This window comes from Anser anser (genome assembly GCF_964211835.1).
Source record: "Anser anser genome assembly, chromosome: 12".
Taxonomy (NCBI): domain Eukaryota; kingdom Metazoa; phylum Chordata; class Aves; order Anseriformes; family Anatidae; genus Anser; species Anser anser.
The window spans coordinates 13,551,166-13,570,783 of record NC_139733.1 but is presented as its reverse complement, the minus strand read 5'-3'; the positions used below and the strand labels follow the sequence as shown (position 1 = coordinate 13,570,783).

At 43.1% G+C, this 19,618-nt stretch overlaps 2 protein-coding genes across 4 annotated transcripts in view; one reads left to right on the top strand and one right to left on the bottom strand.

Annotated features, from left to right (window-relative positions):
* LOC310880411 (netrin-4-like) overlaps positions 1-18,766 on the bottom strand; it is a 54,799-nt gene extending 36,033 nt beyond the window's left edge. For all 3 annotated transcript variants that reach the window (XM_083796201.1, XM_083796202.1, XM_083796203.1), the window contains exons 1-2: positions 15,536-18,766; positions 8,244-8,785 (exon numbers count right to left, since the gene is read on the bottom strand). In XM_083796201.1, the coding sequence (XP_083652327.1) occupies positions 8,244-8,785; positions 15,536-15,602 (609 nt within the window). In that variant the 5' untranslated portion in view covers positions 15,603-18,766. The remainder of the gene's footprint in view (positions 1-8,243; positions 8,786-15,535) is intronic.
* A 106-nt stretch (positions 18,767-18,872) lies between these two features.
* UROC1 (urocanate hydratase 1) overlaps positions 18,873-19,618 on the top strand; it is a 39,240-nt gene continuing 38,494 nt past the window's right edge. The window contains exon 1 of the mRNA XM_083796183.1: positions 18,873-19,165. Within this exon, the coding sequence (XP_083652309.1) occupies positions 19,040-19,165 (126 nt within the window). The 5' untranslated portion in view covers positions 18,873-19,039. The remainder of the gene's footprint in view (positions 19,166-19,618) is intronic.

Genomic DNA, 19,618 nt, shown 5'->3' with positions numbered 1-19,618 from the left:
CCCCAGTCACTTCTCTAAGCATCAGTGTGTAGTCTTCATAAAAGTAGCATATGCACAGCTACAGAAGAAAATCTGCTGGTGATTAAGTCTGCTAAGGGCTGAGTAACGTAAGGACACCCGAGAAATCTTTCAGTTTCCATAGAACTGTGTGCAGGTTAAGGGTATTCAGCACCTTTATAGTCTCGACCCTTTGTGGAAATACACCCTAGATCCTGAGTTTCCCTTATAATCAGGAGCTGCCACTGGAGCTGAATGCTGAGTAGGGCATTCATGCTTATCAGCATATCTGCTATCAAGCGCATATTTGTCATTCTCATTTTCAAAAGTCAATCAGCTACGCCTCAAAAAGATGGTCACTACCCTGTCCTCTCCTGACCTTTCTAAGAGCAAGGAAGTTTGGAGAATGCTGTAAGTGTGCAAAGCTAAAAACGATAGCCACAGTTAAAGGGCTGGTTTTGCTGTATGCAAGTTGGCACAGCTTCACAGAGGGTGATGTTTTATCCCCAGTCAGGAGATCATCTTCATTCCAGAGACAGTGTCTCAGATTTTTGATTTTTTGCCACATGTTTTGCCCCTCCATCCTTGATGCAGATAATTCTGTTTTCTTAACCTGATCTTCCAGCCAGTATTAGTCAGAAAAGATGTGGACACAGCAAAGGTTCCCCCTTGCAAGCTTATAGCCTAAGGTCAAGGAATATGAGTCACAAATGGAGGGCAGAGCCAATGCATGGCCTCCTACAAAAGAAGATCCTTGTGCAGAACAAGAATTTGGTATTACAAATCATCCTTAAGCTATGCTGATCATGTTGCACACAATCAGGTTAATGAGGTCAGAAATGTCTGTGTGCTTATACTAGGCCCATCAGAAGGAAGCTGCAATAAAAACTCTCATCAGCCCTAAATCCTCTTCATTAAGAGATTTTCATGTGAGTTGATTTTGCTCATAAAGGAATAGTAAACAATTGTGTCTCAGAATTTTTCCTACCCAGTGGCAAATATCCTCTGATCTATTTGATGGAGCCTCTTGACTAAAATTCTTCCATCTTGTGGAATAGTAGACTTTACTATAAAAGCAGCCTTTTTTCCTGTTTTGAAATAGCCTAGAGCACAAAGAAAGTCTAGGTACCCTGTTAACTATCAGAAGGCTTGTTCTGATGATTCATGGAATAGGGTTTCTTAGTCATGATCCTCTGTGCTTCTGTCCTTCTGGAGAACAAAACTTAGTAGCCAGTATAGAATATAAGACTTCGTTAAAGAAATAATCTATTTGTGCATTTGATTTTTTAAATTTATCTGATCTGTGTAAAACCAACTACTTTCAATACAGTGGTGTCTTGAATCCATTCTGTGTTTTCCAAAACAGAACAGGTCAATGTCCTTTCAATTTGCATCTGCTTTGAGGTTATTCCAGTAATCCAGTCAGTGTGGTATTAATATTAATATTTAAGCATTGCTGCCAATATGATGATGGGGAAAGACTGCACAATTGTGATCAGAGACAGACAAATCTTTTTTTCTCTTGCTCGAACCAAATGTTTCCTGTAGCTTCAGGTTATCTGCAGATATAAATTTCTACATCTGTGTAGAAAAATAAGGTTTGTAGGAAGGAGAAGTATCTTTTGTCAAGCCAAATAATGTAGTTGGAGTGCAAAATCTAGACTGTTGGGCACAAAACCCTTCAGTCTGCAGTCTGCATATAGGGAACGGACAAAATTCCTTCAGTTCTACACAGCATCACCTTACATGAGGATCTGAGAACACTTCCTTGCTCCCACACAGAGCAGTGTCCTTTTTCATTATGAGTTATGATATTTGCTCTGAAACGGCAGAGGGTGGCATGAGGAATTCTGTGACGCAGACAGCCCTACTGGGACCTGGACTGAGAACAAGAGTCTCATTTCACTCTTCCGAATTGTCAGGGAAAGTTAAAACACCCAGTTATCATTAGTAGCCGGCAGTGTCTACTGCATCCTCATGGGAGAGCATCCATTTCTCATAAGCGGAGCCACTTATATCTTTAGGTCTTGGCTGAAACCTTACACATGAAAAGATCTAGTAAAGAGTATAGTCTCATCAGGAGAGTGAGGCGTGGACAACACTCATCATCAAGAGCAAACAGTAAGTGGTTTTTAGCCTGGAGTTCAAAACTTACAACAATGAATCTCTAAGATCTGTAACATTTTAGACAAGAACTTTTTTTTCACAGTTGAGACTTTAAAAGTTGAGTCTTTTTGACACTTTGAAAGCTTTCACTAAGCTTTCATAAAACAGGGCAGGAAGAAAAATTGATTTGATATCTGCTGCCTATTATGTCAGGAAATTCAGAAGTAATGCTCAAAATACTATTTTGTCTTCCTGGCTGGTTTGTAGGGTGCCGAATATCTCTGAAATGGCTCATTGCATACCAGGTCAGAGCAGGACACTTGGTGCACTCCTCAATTCACTTGCCATGGATGGGAATCCTGGACTAGTCTCATGTCAGTTCAAATTCCCTTCAGACACAAATACTTGAGCCCCTTAATTCTTCCTCCAGGGAAGCAGGGCCTGGCAGTGCTATCTGTTTGTTTACACTGCTGGTGTTAACTGCTTCCTCTCAACTTTCCTCTGCATTTTATCTCCTCTACAGTTCAAGTTAAACGAAATGCTGAACAGACGGCCCTAGTCATAACAACCAGGCACTTACCTTCAGGAGTGACTAATCCCTCCTGGAATCTTTTCCATCTGTAAGTCAGAATAACATCATACAACTTTTAGAGGACAGCCCTGATGACTGTTGGACAATTCACTCCAGTGCAAGACCCTGCCCTTGCACCTTAGCTACTAGGAATTCAACCTCGTGACATGCTGAGCATGTTTCTTTTTAGTGACCCCACTGCTGTATGAGATCAGACCTTTAAGAAGTCACTGAAGTCTCAGTGGTGACCTCTTGAATTATTGATGCTGCCACTTAATGAGGTATGTGTGGGAGGGGAGGGGGATCCTCCTTTGTTTATCAAAAGGTTTGGTATGAAACAGTAAAAGAAAAACCTGAGAAAAGACAGCAAAAATTGTGGGTTGTTGGAGCAGGATCACACGCATTCCACACAGAGCCCCATCCCTGGCCTGGTTTGGTGCACAAGTGGTTCCCCTTTGCAGTAATCATTGCTCAAGGAGTCCCTGTAGGTGGAGAAAGGCAGTGGAGATCTACAGTGTCAGTGCAGAGGCAAAGACCTTCGGTAGGGTTGTCTGCGGCTTTTGTCTGAACAGCCCGGTGGCTTTTGAAGCAGAGAGAATTGCATCCCATCACACCATGTCTTGATCTGACACTCACAGAGTGCATTTAGAAGAGTGATTAAAAGTCTCTTAGCTATAAAGCAAGTCCACTGGTCTTTGACAAAAGACACTGATGGGGACTTCTGTCCCTAAAGAGGTCACCACAGGCTACAAAATGGAGAAGGAACAGGTCTTCTGCACAAGGCACATTTAACTTGTTGCCATAGAAACCAGTACCTAATTCAGCCACACACAATTCTTCCAGCCCCCAGTGAATTCCAGTAATGGGTTTATTATATCACACTTCGTTGGTGTCATCTGTCACGCAGACATTCACATAAATGAACCAGCTTTTGATTTAAAACTACCTTCCTCTAGCCAGACCCAATAGTGGTAGGGTCTTCTTTAGGGTCTTGTGGTTATAAGCAGGTTAGTGTTTTACCCAGCTTTGCATGCTAATGCCTTCCTTTCATGCAAACATCGCTGTAGATGGAAAAGAACATTTGTTTTCGTTTCCTAATATTCCAGTTTATTAAAAACCTGCTCTTAATTTGTCAGATAGTTGACTGCACTCCTTAACTGCACATGCTGTCAGGATGCAGGTTGAAACATTTTGGTCGTTGTTTTCCCCAGCTGGTGTATGAACTGTAAGTCACACTAACAACTGATGCAAAATAGTGGTAATTTCTCCTTTTGTCTGGGTTAGAGTTAGATTTCCATTGGCTGACCTGAAGGTTTATTTTAGGCTTCTACTTAATTTGTAATCCAAGAAACTAGAGACTGAACTGTGGTAACTCAACTAATACACCACCATTTTGGAAGGAAAGACCCGCTAACAAGCTTATTGGGTTACGACAGGCAAGTGTGCTGCTAGACAGAAGAAACGGCTTGGTTTTTAAAACCACTTTGACTGCTGTACCCCTAATTAACTTGACTTATCGAGGCGTGATTCAAACCCTTGACATGATGTTTGGAGCCAGCTGTCAGTCTGGGTTGGCCCTGACTCAGCTACAATTTGGAGACAAAGAGGAAAAATTGTATTGGAACTGGCAAAGGCCTATGGAGACACAGGTTTTTGGCATATTCAGTAACAAGGACTTCTAGGAAAGAGTGGCAAGAAACCAATGTATCATGCTCAGGTGGCTTGCAGATCAACACCAGTGAAAGAAAACAAAATGCTTGCAGGGATTGGAACATGCTTTGTAGTTTATTTCTTCCCTTGCTGCAATTCAAAAGATATTGTATATGGTATTATGAACAAATGATTAAGGAAATTGCATGTCTAGTGCTTCTCCTAGTAAATTGCAAGACCGCTAAGTTGAACTGGCAAAGTTTGAATGAATGAGTGTTGGGCTCACTATTCACTTTTAGATTTCAACATTACATGACTTTGGGTGATTAACTTACCAGTGTAAAATTGATCTATAAAATATGTAGAATTAGCGAGTACAGGTGCAAACATAACAACTAATAGACATTGCTAAACAAGTTCGAGAATTAGAGGATCCTTATCACTCTCTAGTGGTTACAAGGACTGAGGAAGAAACAGTTTGCTGAAAACTGGAGTTCTGGAAGTGTAGCTGGAAGTTTGGATGCCCACCGTAACTAATGAGCTAATAGTCAGTGTAGGTTTCATTGTGGCTAAAAGGTGAGACAAATGACAAGAATGATGTCCTGGGAATTCAGCCAATGGAAGTTCTTGTTCGAAGAGATGAAACAAGTGAAGCAAATGATTTGTAGGCAACTGGCAGTGAATAAATTGCTCTTACTCCAAAATCAGAAACTATCAATAGCCTAAGTTCTTTGCCAGAAGAATTAAGATGGGGAGATCCAGGATCTGAGATTTTATCTCCAAAAGTGCAGGAGCAAGGGATATAATAAATGCTGGAGTAAAAGAAAACTGCAAAAGGGACACTAAAAAGTCATCTCCTTGCATTTCTACTGGACTTGTTCCTGAATGTATGACACCATCTGTCTCAGTTCTGCCCCATCTGAGGTGAGGTGGAGATGTGTGACCCTGACAAGAGGTGAAAGATAAAGGATAATTTACAGAAGAGAAGGATACAGCTTAACTTAGTGATACATTGGGTTCTTTTGTGATATTGTAATATCACCCTCTAAAGAGATTTTGCTTCTGTTCTAACCATCTCAAAGTTTTTCTTCTGCCGAGTTTCCTTTTATGCTTCCAGACTCTTTCATTGGTCTTGAAGGATCACCAGAGTGTGCCGACTCAGAGACATGCGTGTCACTTTATGGATGCATGTAGGTTACTGCAACTCTGCCACCTTTTCTTTAACCACCTACATTCTCAGGTCTGGAAGCCAGCTGACCAGAAATCTTGTCCCATGATGTGTCTCCCATGGGTTTTAAACCTAAGTGTTCTTAGAAAGCAATCTCCTTTTTTCAATTCCTTTTGTGCCCTGTTAAAAAGGAATATTGTGTCTCTTCTGAAAGTGAATAGAACAGCACCCAAGAAAAACCTGACTGTCCCTCAGTAGAGAAAACTGACATTCATCTCGGTGCATTAGTTAAAAATTAGGTTGGAAACAGTTTTGATCATTTCAGAAATGTCAGCTTGTGATGTGAGCTCCTCAGCTCTCCAAGGCTTAGCCACCATCAGTAATTGGATAGGTCAGGGAGAAGGTGCAAAAGGAGAGAACACTGCACAAAGCACTGATGGGGATTCAGCTTCCATCCACCTCAGTTGGGAGCCAGTGCTTGAGGGGATACCCTTGTGACATTTGTGACATCTTTAAAATAAATTGTAAAACTGCATTTCTGAGATGTGTGGGCAAAGCTCCCATGAGACTTGTAGTAAAAGTAGCAATGTCACTCAGGCAAATCTGATCAGGTATCACTTTAAATAACTACGCTCTGCCGCCTTTTATTTTCATTCACAAAAGAATCTGCTGTGTCATATTGCTGACCTGAAAAGTCTAATGCTTTTGCACCCTTGCCATAGCAGTATTTGATGGATTGGTTAAGAGTTCTCTGTAAAGTCTGTTCAGAACTCCAGAATCCTTTCGAGTTTATTTGCTGTGAAACTGTTCAGCTTGTTCTCTGTTAAGCAGCTGTACAGATTCCCATGTGCTGCTTTCAGCTCTCCATCCCATAGAGGAAGTGACCTCTGCATGTATTCAATTCATGTAACAGTTCATGAAAGTATTTGGGATCTGCAAGGGTATGACCTGTAAATATATGACTGTTCTTACTGTTACTGTTATTTTCTAACATCTACTACCACAGCATGAATTGGTTAAAGATACACATATTCATTTAGGTGTGGTGGCTGCCCAAGTTGAAAGAATCATTCGACACTTGTAATGACAAAGGCTTTTGTTGGATGTATGTTTTATTATTTGATTTTCTGCCATCCACCCTTCGGATTTGTTTCAGCAACAACACGTGGTCTTAATGATATTCCCCAAGGTTAAGCAAGCACAAAACCCTACATAATGCAGGGTAACAGGAGATACTGTATAGAAAAGGAAGAGTTGTTTTGTGTCTAAGGCCAAGCCATTCACCTCAAAGCCTGAATTCTATTCCTTATTTTACCAGAACTGTCCTGTTCCACCACAAGCCACTTCTACCTTTCTGGGGAAGCTTTCCGTGTCTGTGAAATGGCAACAGGACCGTTGTATGCGTGCTGAAGATCGTTATATAGATCTTGCAAAGTACTTCCAGATTTTTCGTTGGATGGCACAAAACAGTGGAAAATCATAATAGTTGCCTAGATTATGTATTGACGTGGCAAATTCTAATCTCTCTACAGAAGACATTTGGATGTATATGACTTCATTGTATCCTAATAACTAACTAGCAGAATTACTACTCCAGGAAGAAGACAGTAGTTAGATGATTTGCTCCAGATTTCCAATACACAGAGATGTTTCCCAGCCTTGTTGCACAAAGATTAACTCAGTCTCTGCTTACTGCTCTTTTTCTGTCTCAGGTGTAGGACACTGATTTCTTTCTTCTCAAGTGCATTTTGAAGTGCACTGCTGAAACCACTGTGTTTTTCTGAAGGCTATTGGGATCATTTACCTCACACCTGAGCTTAATTTACAGCAAGTATTACTGCCAAACCTGTGTGATCACTTCCAGACAGGGAAACCAAGAGGACTGTGACTTCTCTAAGGAAGAGAGAAGGAAGTGAAAGGATTCCAGCCTCTGGCGGGACTACAGGAATGTCTCATAGTCTCCCTGTGTGCTTTTCTGTCTCCTCTAAAAAAAAGACACCAATGATATTTACCTTCTTTCCCATCTAAATTGTTTTCAGATTAATGAATGCAAATATAGCTAAGCTAATTATCTGATTACTAAGCAGTCACTTATTCTCAGAGGAATTTATCAGAACAATTGTGCATTTATTTTAAAAGAAAACCTTCTGCATGTTTAATCAGAATATTCATACCAAAGGAGGACCCTTTCCCCCTGCTGAACAGTGGAATCTGCCTGCTCAGTCACAATTCCTGTTTCTAAATGGTTTCATTTTTGGAGCCTTTGTCTTGATACAACCAGAATGGACACCGCCAGCAGGAGTAGTTGCATTAAAAGTTCAGGGAAGGTTGTATTTAAAACATCCAGGACCTTTTATATGGTGAAAGACAATTTGAAAGTGCTGTTCATGTCATCCTAAAGGAGGAAAACATTTTGGATAAATAAGGCTCTACAAATGTATATTTTTTCTACATCTGTTTTGGTGGTGTTTTACTTCAGTTATTGGCATCTGCAATGTAAAAATAGGCAAAAATGTTAATCCTATCCTCTGCAACTCTCATAAAAGAAACTTGCTAAAACATTTCCATTCAATTTCATTGATATATCATTTCTTTATTTCTTCCCCTTTATTTTCTTAACATAAAACCTTTGAGAAGGGGCTACCTTTCTTAATTTATAGGCAGTGTCTTTTTGAGCTTGTACTCTCCAACTTTCAGCCCGTCTTTAGCTGTTTGACACTAAACTTTGTCCAAACCTTAGTTATCACTTACCTCTCCTCTGGTGCAGGGCACTGCATCTGAATATCTGGAAGTACACATGGAGCCCTCCTCATTGAGATCATCCTGGAGCCCGAAAGTCGCTGTACAGTTGACGGAGAAATACTTGTAGGGCCTCCAAGTCTGCCCATAGTCCTGGGATCTTTCCAGCACCATCGCGGCTGGGCGCGGGGACTTGAACACAGCGATGACGTGGGTCAGGTAGAACTCCGTTTCGAAGTCCAGCCTGATTTCTTCCCTGTGCACCCCTTGGGCAGACTGCCACCAGGAGACTGGATTTGCGAAGAAATCATCTGTCATGTCAGCAGGGAGGTGGGAGTTATCAGGCTGGTTGGCATTGCATTTGGTGCAGTGAGGCTGCCCACAGCCACGGGAGGCCAGGTGGAGGAGATTTTGGTCTGGGTAGAAGCAGTACAGTTCTGTGCTGTTCTGCCCACACGTGGTGAGGGTGACTGGTGTCCTCCCTCTTGCAAGGTTTCCCACTGGAGGGTTGCAAGAACGGCCATTACAGCGCAAAGCTTGTAGCCTCATGGGATCTGAAAGACAGGCAAAAGAAATAAAGCTAAGCAGAACTCCTCAAACAATTCTAAAGCTGTAAGACTGGTGACTGTGAAAATGGTTGGTGTCCTCTTCTGGGGATCGACGTCCAAGAGGACTTCTCCTAAGGAGAGCTTCTTCTCACACAAAGTTTGGAGGGACTTTCTCAGTAAATCTAGTCATTGTTTTAGGTGTCTGACTTGGAAGCTGAGGTCTTTAGAAAACTCAGCCTTTTCCCATAAGCACTTGAAACTCTAACTTTGATACCTGTTGAGAATGCAGTTGCATCAGTCCATTAAGTTATACATTTAACTGCAGGAATCTTGTGTTTTCTTACTCTCACTCTTGTACAGCTGCATATCTGAGGGCTGAATCTGTGCAATGTGTTTATTTTACTGTAATCAGAAAGCTAAGCTAAACTGTACTGTACATTATAGATTCATTAAGAAAAGAGATGATTCCTGCGCTACAAATTGCAGACACTGTTTACACATAAAAACAGATGAAGAAAGCATATATCTCTCTAGTTATGTGTTATTGACCTAATTTTAAGAGGTGCTGAATTTCTGCTACTCCTATTGAGAGGAGCTGGAGTTTCTAATACTTAGTAGAGCTGAAAATCAAGTCTTTCTTTTTTTTCATTTTTTTTAAACACATTGACATGGAGATAGGTGAATATATTCTGTTTGCCAAGTTTGCAAATACAGCAAAAAAAATGTTTTGCTATCTTCAATGTATGCATCTACTTATTTCTAAATTAGGAAAGGTAGGGATAACTACAAAATCCTAATATTGTTTGGAAATTAGTAGTGCTTTGTGACACTGGATTTATAGGTCGCTCCCAAAACCTTATTACCAAATTGGAGAAAACTGCTTCTCTAATGACATACAATGTCCTCTTTGCAATTTAACAGTCCAGAATGAGTTAAAGACTGACCTTGCAAGGTCATAAATCTAATCCAAGAGGTCACAAGTCAGATGACTCAATATAAGTCCTACAGGAAATGACCCTTCCAATGAAACATAGGATGACCGTAAACCCTGGGTAATCTAGGAGCAGTTCAAAGGTCAGCTATTAGTTCAAGATTCTAGGTCAAATTTTAAAATCCCTGCTCAGGTTATATTTGGCCCTTCCTCAGGCAAAATAAGTTTTCAAATCAAGTTAGGCCAAAGAAAATTCATTTTGATTCAGCCTTATGAAATTAGCCAATCATAAATGTATTTGGGTGAAGCTGAAGTTCTTCTTTCCCAAAGAATTAAGGTGAAAAAATGCATCCAGCCTGCACGGTTTTCCCTCTGAGCTGCTTCTGTCCTTAGTTCTTAATGACAGTTCTGCACAGGCCAGAAGAGAAAGGGATAGACATTGTTTTGGAAAACATCTCATGCATTTTGCATTCCAGGATTAGGACACAAAATCAAGCTGCTGCACGTCCACTGAATCCCATTGACCAATGGTGTGTGCTATTTTAGCTTACATACAATGTAAGGTGATATTAAATTTCAGGTAGCATGGAAGTGCATAATCCAAAAATGCTCTTTACTTAGAAGAAGATGGAAGCCACCTTCAGAGGCACTTGGATTGGGTGCGTGTTTGCCTTGCAGACATTTTAAGCAGAAGTCTCAGGGAAGGATGGTTGTCAGGAGACACAGTATGTTTCCTCTTGATGGAGGTGCTCTTCCACCATTGACTACGATGGGATGACCAAGATTTATTTGGGTATTCCAGTGAAATCCTAGGAGACTGGTAGAGCTTGGAGGGCAGCAGTGCCTGATCTGCACCTAATTGTCCCTGGATTGAAGGAATGAAAGCTGTCCCACCATGAGGAGGGAATGAGGAGAATGAGGAGAATGACTTTCACAAGTCAGCTGGAAATGAAAGCAAAGAAGATGGTAATGCTTGACTGTATCAGTTCTGTTCTTTGCTCCACATCTTCAACTGAGCAGCTGATTCTTAGCACTGCTGGTGGTCCTCCACCAAGCCCTCTTACCATCCTGACTGCTTGACAACCATGTCAAGAGATTTTCTTTCTGACCGTAAACTTCTTATCTGAGGCTAGTAGAGTTACAGGGGAACATCAGGAGGTTCAGATATTTTACCTGGAAGGTTTCTTGCAATTTCTGAGTCTTTTCATAAGAAAGGACTCAGGTTTCCCCAAAAGTTGTTTAGAGCTTTGTTCTTTTTGCAGAACAATTGACATTCCAAATTTTTCTGCCTAGAGGGTGAATTTCACTGAGTCATGCACAGTTCCTGAGATAAACATAATCCATCCTTGCAGGTCAGCAAAAATATAATGGCCTGCAACTGCAATGCCTCAAGAAAGTCTTCGCAAGTGGCACTTAAATGCCCATATTACCTGGTCTGGCTTGTTCATGTCTCAGCTGTTCAGTAGAAATTACTGGAAATAAGGAAAGCACAGCAATTTCTGTGTTTCAAGTAGATTGGATAGTAAGTGCTTTTGCTCCGTGCTGCAGAGAGGTGTCATCTTTGCCTCCAGAGAATTGTAGTGGGACCAGCTTTATAGCTGAGCTTTGAACAAGCATTAGCTCTAACAAGAGTCCAGATTGCTAAGTTCTGAACAAGAGTGGGTTCATGTTACAAATGCTATTGGGTTATGGATTAATATAGCGTATAATTAAAAGAAAGTCCATCTTTATTGATGCACCACACCACTGATGCTTTCACAGAGGAAATGGCATGCTGGAGTTCTAAATTTAAGGAGTTGCACAGGGGAAGCTTTGCAGACAAGAATGTGAGAAAGTAAAAAAGGAAAAATTTTTTAAAAAGAATGGCTGCTTTTCACATTTCCCATTAATGGGATATCAGTCTCGCACCAAGTTTTTCAGCTGTTTTTATCTGAACCTGGAAAAGGAGGAAGAACGTGGTTGTTCTCCTGAACAACAGTCACAAGAAGCTTTATCTGCTCCGCCTGCTAATGCAGCAACATCGATAAATAGTTCCTGTCCAAACTGCTGTGTCATTAGGAAAACGGGAGAAGAGCAACATCTAAATTAGCAGAAGGGAGTTCGAGAGCAGGAGAGATGGTGGAAAACAAAATCTGCAGTTGATTAAAAACTTTGCATTTAAAGAAATCAATTGGCAGAACACTGCTTGGCTACAAGGATAGTGCAGCCTTCCCATCACTCACCAATTCTGTGGAAAGAACACCAAGTGTGGAATTTGGACAGCGAGGGGGTACTGCTGCAGAAGAGAAACAGCAGCCAGGCAAGCAAGCAATTTAACCCGAGAGGGCTCACTGAATAATTCATAAAAAATGAAACAGTTTGATTGTGCACGGGCACTGCCTAGTATTGAAGTTGATTAGCTTACACTCCATGGTGGACGGCTTGGCTCCAGAAGTGATATCATTAATCTATTTGTCTTTCTGCTCCCTCCGAGCTGTGCCACAAAGCGGCAGGTCAGTGGCACTTGGCTGGCACGTGTTCTTACAGTGGTGTTAGCTGGTGGCTGGGGAGCCGTACATTTCAGGGGAGGTCACACTGATGATATGACTGGGACACCATTTCAAAGGAAGGTGTCTTTCTTCAGGGTCTTGTAACCTTACGGATATTAACTAAAAACATATTCAATGTTTTATTTATTTATTTTTTCTCCCTCCATGGATATCCAGTGGAAGAAAGGCCATGTGGGAACTGAGTCAAAGCCTGCTGACATGAGTAGAAAAATGCCAAATATTTTCTGTGTGATTTGAATTGGGGGTTTTATTTCTTTTCCATATGCAAAAATTGTGATTTTGTGCATTTGAGTCTCTTACAGTGAAACAGGAGAGCAACTTTCACCCTTCTGAATAGAAGATCTTTGGGCTTCTTCTGCAAAGTTTTTGATGGAGCAGTTTCAGCATCTATGTCCAGCCTGGATTTCACTTGTTCTGTATCTGCTTAACTTTTTTCTTAATAAGCAAAGACTTTTAAACGCCATTCTAAAGCCTACTATCCTGGGGACATGAATTGCTCAAGGTTTTATTAATCAAATCTAGGACTTTGGTCCTCGATGCTGGTTTCAAAAGAAGTGCTACAACCCTTTGGTTTGTCTGGGGCCAGCACGCAATAAGTTTGGCAAGTTGTCATCCATTTGTGAGTGGCCTCACAGCTGAAGCTAATGAGCTAGCCTTCATAAATACCCTAACGGTGATGTTCTGAATATGCTACAAGACCAAACTGCTCCTGAGACATGGCCTGAGGCACGGGCAGAATGAGTATGAGATCCCAGGTCTGGGCGCTCTTTCATATCAGGCAGTTGCAGTCTGCCCGCAGCATCCTTCCTGGAGCAGCAGTGGGCTCCAACACCTGCACCCTTATTGCAGAAGAACTGAACAATCCCAGCCCAGAGGAAACCAAACCCAGCTGATAACGAGGTCCTGCAGCTGATCATAAGCTTGGTGCAAGAAATGGCCATTTTTGACCACACCACGCCCCCTTTTGGAGGGCTGCCATCGGGAGGAGAGCTGGCCCAGCACCACTCCCCTGGGCGCTGCTCCCTGGGGAGGGCTGCGGCTGGCCAGGGGCGAAGGGAGAGCCCAGGCTGCTGTCAGCCCCGTGAGCAGCTGGCCCCATATGCAAGAGTCTTCAGGCTGCTGTGGGGTTTATATGAGGGGAATAAGGTCGCCGCCTGGGAGAAGAGGGGAAGGTCCACATCTGACAATATAAAACCTAGGTGATTCCTCCAGCCTCACAACTAAGTTTTTTTTTCCCCTTGCATTGTATTTGAAGATCTAAGGAGCCAATCCTGACAACTGCGGCTGTCTCCTCTGCACAGAGGTGGCAGAAGGTAAATATGGCACTTCCCACAAATAATGTACTCCATGTACTCCCCACACAACCGCCCAGCAATTTGTTTCACTTCTGATCAGGATGGACCAACTATAGTGCTGAAAAAGGAATTTCCTGGGTAGGCTAATAGATTATGACAATACTTCTCTGTATACCTGTCTGCTTCCTTTTACACAGATTGGCTAAATACTGCCAGAATTAGCTGTAGTCCAAGCAATATTGACCCTGCCTCCGATAGGACCTGGAAAGATTCAAGGTTAGTTCAAGATTTTTAACTTGCTTCTTAAAAAGAAAAAAGACTAAAATGAACAGGTAGACCTTGGGCTTTCACAGACTGGTGGTTTGTGCAACCTTTTGGCCAAACAGTGTATATTTATTTAAAGCGACTTTGAATCTTCAGTGTCATCACCTTCAATAGCCAATTATTTTGCTGTTAATCACGGTGTCCTACACTATTATTCTGAGAGTGTTTAGCTCCACACAGTCAGCTGTGGGCTGCTTTTCCTTGAAGATTCATCTTCACTTTGAGTATTGGATGCAGAGCAAATTAAGGTTAGTTTATAGCAGGCTGCTTTCTGCAGCAGCATCAGCAAGTTTGCAAGACATCTCTGTAACCTTCCTGTGCTATGTTTCAACATACGTATCCTGTAGGGAGAGTTCTAGCCCAGGAGACTAGTAAATGCCCAAGATAAAACACTAAGGGGACTAAGATACCTTGTCCTCCCTCCAATCAGTCCCTGTAATGTTGTGATAGCCAAACGTTTTCCCAAATGAGTCACAGGATAATCTGGCAGGACTGTAAATTTATGAGCTATTTTCAGTTTTTAAGAAAATAACTTCTGCAGTTAGGAAGTCTAATGTCTGTGTTATTAAAAAGGTTCTAACTAAGCCATAATCTGAGCTGAAGCCTCCTGATCTGCCTTTGATTTTACCAAATCCTGCATGGTATCTGAACACTTCAGTCACTTTAAAATCACTGCATGAGGAGTGTTGCTCCAGTCCTAATACTCAGAGCACGCAGGTGAAATTTAAACCACTGGTATGCTTTGCTATGCAGAAAGACAGATCCCAAGCCAGTATCCCAATGGGAAAGTCACCAAGGACATATTGTTATTTTGTCAATGCTTGTTTATATTTTTCTGGACTGATCTGCGTAATTCATCCCTTTTAACCTTAAAGAGGTGTTAAATCACAGTAGGAAGAAAGCAATCTAATGCTTTGCTTCCTTTCCCTTAAGGAATTAGTCTCTATCATAATCCAGGTATTTGTAGAAGCCTATGTAAATACCAATACAGCTATATCATTCCTATGTATGCTCATTTGTACACCCCCATATACACACACAACTTACCAACTTCTCTTTCTGCCCTAGTCCGTTGTGTTTTTTTTTCTCTAATACAGATTTAATCTTGTCCACTGCATGTTAACAACTGAATCAGTGAATACACTGAATGAATGGGTTTTCTTTGATTAATAGGAACTCATAAGCAGTGTCTCTGACTTTTAATGATGAAAAATGGAGTTAGCAGAGAATAATTCAGATTCCTTCAGTGGTGCTGTCCAAGGATCTTGTCATTTCACTCTTGTCCTGCCCAGGAAGCCAGTGTTTCTTCCTCAAAACAAACATCCAGCATATCTCAATCTATCCACCTCTTTCTTTCTCTCTTATTTTTCTTTCATTCATAGAAATAATACAGCTTTTCCCTTAAAGAATGTATGAAATAGTACATCCTATTATAAGTCTTTGGGGGATGACTGAGCTGTAAAGCTGTGTATCATGGAATAAGAGGCATTCATATACATCGACTAACCCAGATTCCTTGTAAAAATGCAATCTAAAATAAAGAGGTTGACATAAAAAAAATTACCATACTTTACAGATTAGATTTCTATTCCTTTTCCCCTTGCTCAACTTAGGATAAATTGTTTCATGAATGGCAATATTGATTTATTTTGCTTACCTGCTCCTCCGTGGCCAGAAATAAAATATTCCAAGAACACAATCAGCACGATGCCTTTATGCTGCATGGCTGTCAGTAAAATATCTGTCCTCAGTGAAGCAAAAAAGAGCTGCAGTAATCTACAGGTTTGGTGCTTGCATGGCTTTTCTGTATTTTCTTTCTTTCTTTCTGCTCACCTTCCTCTTAGTGCAGGGGTCAAGGCTGCTGTCTCATTCTTCTTGTTTTCCTTTGGGTCTGGAGCCTTTTTTTTTTTTTTTTTTTCTCTTTCAGGGCTCAGATGCCTTCTGGGTGTCACCCGTACATCGCTTCCAATAAATAAATAAATAACAAGGATTTGCCGTGTCTTCACCCCTCTCCATGCAGCGGGCCGGGGATGTTCACATCCCTGCTGCAGCCCCCTGAATGCACCATCGAGGGCTGGTGCGACGCGGGGAGCTCTCTTCGGTCCGCTCTCTTGCGGATGCTAGTCCGAAACTTTCCTTTCTGCTCCTTGCTTTTGCTGGAGCTTCGTTTTGGCTTCCTTCCCCCTGGCAACCTTCCCTACCCCCCTGGCAGCCCCCGCAGCTAGCCGGGGTGGCGATGGGGTCCCGGCTGCGGGAACCCCGCTTTGGTGGGAGCTCTGCCCCAAAACCTGCTTCCCCTTTGCTCCCTGCAGCAGAGGGGTCATAAGAAGAGAGTTGGCTTTTCTCGCTGAGAGCTGATGAGAAGCAAGTGCTTTCCTGGCTCTTCTCTCTTGTCAGTTTGGGTGGCTTGATTTTATTTCCTAGCCCTCCTCCCTCCGCTGGCACGGAAGCCACTGATCCCACAGCGAGCGCCAGGGGCTAAGAGCAAAACCCCAAAGCGGGGGGGGGGGGCGGGGGGGGCGCTCGCCGGGGCCGGGGGACCCCTGGTCGGGGTCGGGGCTGCCGGAGGGAGCCTGGGGCAGGGGCTGCGCTCAGGTGCGGGGGAAAAAAAGGGGCTGGAGGGCAGCTCCTGTCTCCCTCCGGCTGCAGCGAGGCTCAGGGTTGGGGTTCCCCCCCTCCGGGGCTGGGAGTTAGCCTCAAGTTTCCTCTCTGCCTCTAGCACATCCCTCGGTCCTGAGCGGGCAGTTCGCCTCTCTGGTCCTGTCTGGCTGCAGAGGGGATTATTATAACATGTGATCTTCTTCCTGTTCTTTATACGTGCTTTTTTTTTTTTTTTTTTTTTTTTTAGGGTGGAGGAGGAGGAGGATGGGTCGGTTCCGCACCTCCTCGTCGGCTGGGCTGGTCCTCGGTGCGCTCAGATGCAGGCGTTGTTCTCCGGCAGCATCTTCTGCTCCAGGAGCCTGCCCGTCCTCCGTCTGCCCGTCCGTCTGCCCGGCCGTCTGCCCGGCCGTGGGTGTGCGGGGCGGGGGCAGCCCGCTCAGCCCGCCCCGGCTGCTGCCTGCTGTCCCTTGTCCCTGCAGCACCCTCTGCCAGCCCTGCCGGCACATGACAGCTGCCCCACACCGCGGCGACACAGCCCCCCCAGGGCACCCCAAAGGCAGCCTCAAGGCGTGGGGACAGCGGGGAAGGTCTGGGGGGTTTGTCCCTCGCAAGGTGGGCGATTGGGAGCGAGCATCGGGTTTATTTCCATAGGCAAGGGTAGACACGAGCTGGGAGAAGCCAGCGAGGGGACTTGGGGCTTCCTGGGGGGCTGCGCTGGCACCGCTGACACATCTGCCTTCATGCAGGGCATGACCGTGAAGTCGGATCTGCCAGCCCCAGATTTTTTTGGAGGCGGTAACTCCAACACCCAGCGAGGCTCCAGCATCAGGGGTAAAAGCACTCAGCCCTAGAAATAATTTTAATTCAGGGAGTGACAACCCCCCCAACCCACCCCCCAGCTCCGTTCTCTCTTTCTTCAGCTTTTAAGGCAGTGTAATGCCATTACCTTCTGTTTGATGTCACGGAGGGAAGCAGGCTCGATGGGAGTAGACGAGGTTATTCTCGTGCCCATGTGTGCACAGGATCAGACCTTAGAGGGATTTGCAGAATGTGGGTCATACAAAGAAGAATAAGGAAAGATTTATTTCCCTTTGCAGTGGGAATGTTTATGTAAGGCAGAGTTATTTAGCTATGTATTGGAGGAGAATTTTCTAACTTTACCCTTATCTTCCTTTTTTTGTGCGTTTTTAATAAGAAAACCAAATAGAAAATTTTAAAATATGTAGGAAAAATTTCCTCTCCTTTTTGTCTTTGCCTTTTGTTTGAAAACAGTTAAAATACTGAATAATTACAAAACATAATTCTCTCTCCTAAGTGACAGTTAGCATCCTTCAGAGGGTTTGAGAGCGGTGCGCTCAGCTCCCCTAGGACGTTCTGAGTTCTTTCAACTCAAGCATCTTCAGCGGGAGCTGGGGAAATGCAGTATGTCCTAGAGCTACAGGCAGTGTGACATTAATGAGATGCTGTCATTTAATAATTGTGCTTTGTCGCCATTGCTTGTTGATTGCTGCCTTTGTGAAAAAAAATAACGTGGCATTTTTTTTATTCCTAGGTTTTAGGCTTGTCACTAACTGAAAAGTTTCTTCCAGATAATTTCCTCAGACTTAAACTGTGGCACTTGAGAAAATTCCCTGGCCGTGAGTTGTAGTTCCGTGGATGTAATAAAGGTCAAGAAGCTCCTGTATAATTTAAACAACAACTCAAAATGGGGAGCAAAGTTCATGTTGCTCTTTAAGTGGAAAGTCAAAGTTAAGCATATTCATTTACTTGTGATGTCTGGATGGCAACAACATAAGACTTTCCAGTTGTTGTTAACTGTAGGTTATAAAAGTGACTTAAAACTGAAAGCCTTAATTTCTCTTCCTTATTATTGCCTGTCTTGAGGAAAACAGTAACAGAGGTACTGTTTTCAGTTTAGTACTACTAAAACCCAGGCATGCCTGTGAGCTAAGAGGAGCTAAAATCTAAGGGGGACATTTTGCTGTTATCATTGACAGCTGCTGCTGTCCAGAGGACAGCCTGATGATATTTGAGGAACAGCCCATACCTAGAGGTGTCAGGCAGAGAATGCACATCTTAGCTGAACAGTGTGTATGAACAATGATGTGAATAATGATGATTTGCTTTAGTCAGCTCCTGAACTATAGAAATGTAAAAGCACAATCCCTGAAGTCTCAAGCAAGGTTCATGCTCCAGACCCTGACTTTCGCTGGGGGAACCAGCTAATGTGGAAAGTGACTGCTCTAGTGGCTTAGCACAGCACCACCTGACAAAGCACCCAGAGAACAAACAGCAAAACTGTGAATCATTCATTTTGGAGGAGGACAGGAGAGCCAATGGCATGGCACAGAGGGGGTAGGTGTGTCACCTGTGCTGCCTGCCCTCTGTGCTCTGCAGGCCTGATTGCAAAAGCCAGAGGACGGGCTGTCCTCTTGGAGATCGCCCCAGAGTGGTGGCACATCTCAATCGCTGAGCATCTTGTTTGCTTTCACCCTTTGTCTCCATTCCTTGTGTCTCTCTAATTTGTCTTGCCTTTCCTCCTTGTATTTCTTCAGCAACTATGACCAGCCTGAAGGAAATCTGTCGTGGCCTTCCTCTAAACCCTTTGCCTGAAAACAGAGGTCGGAGGAAAGGAATACCCCATGCACCTGTGAGAACCCCTAATCTCACTGCTCAGGAGAAAAAGGTAACACGGGGTTTCACAAGGCCTCACTTCTCTTCCTTTCAGATAAATGCAGCTTGGAGCGGCAGACCTGATCGCCTCAAATGCTCTTCTGAGTGCCAGCAGATATATTTCCTTGGTGTTATATTTTCAGTAATGGTTAGTGAGACAAAATACTGGAAACTTTTCTGTGTGCTTGCTTTCTCTTTCTCCCCAAGTTGATTGATATGAGGGAAATTTGCCACACAACACCTTTGTGCATGACTTCAAATGGCTAAACAAGAGGCCTTAGACTTCAATGCTGTCAATCCAGCATTGTTCCTTGGAGATGAAATTATGAATGCTGCTGCAAAAACGCTGCATATGTATGGGAGTGAATACTAACCCCTCAAATACAGTTAACATGAAATGTGTCAAATCAACATCGTGGTACAAGCTATGTATCTGTATGTTTGCGTAGGGATCCAAAGATAAATT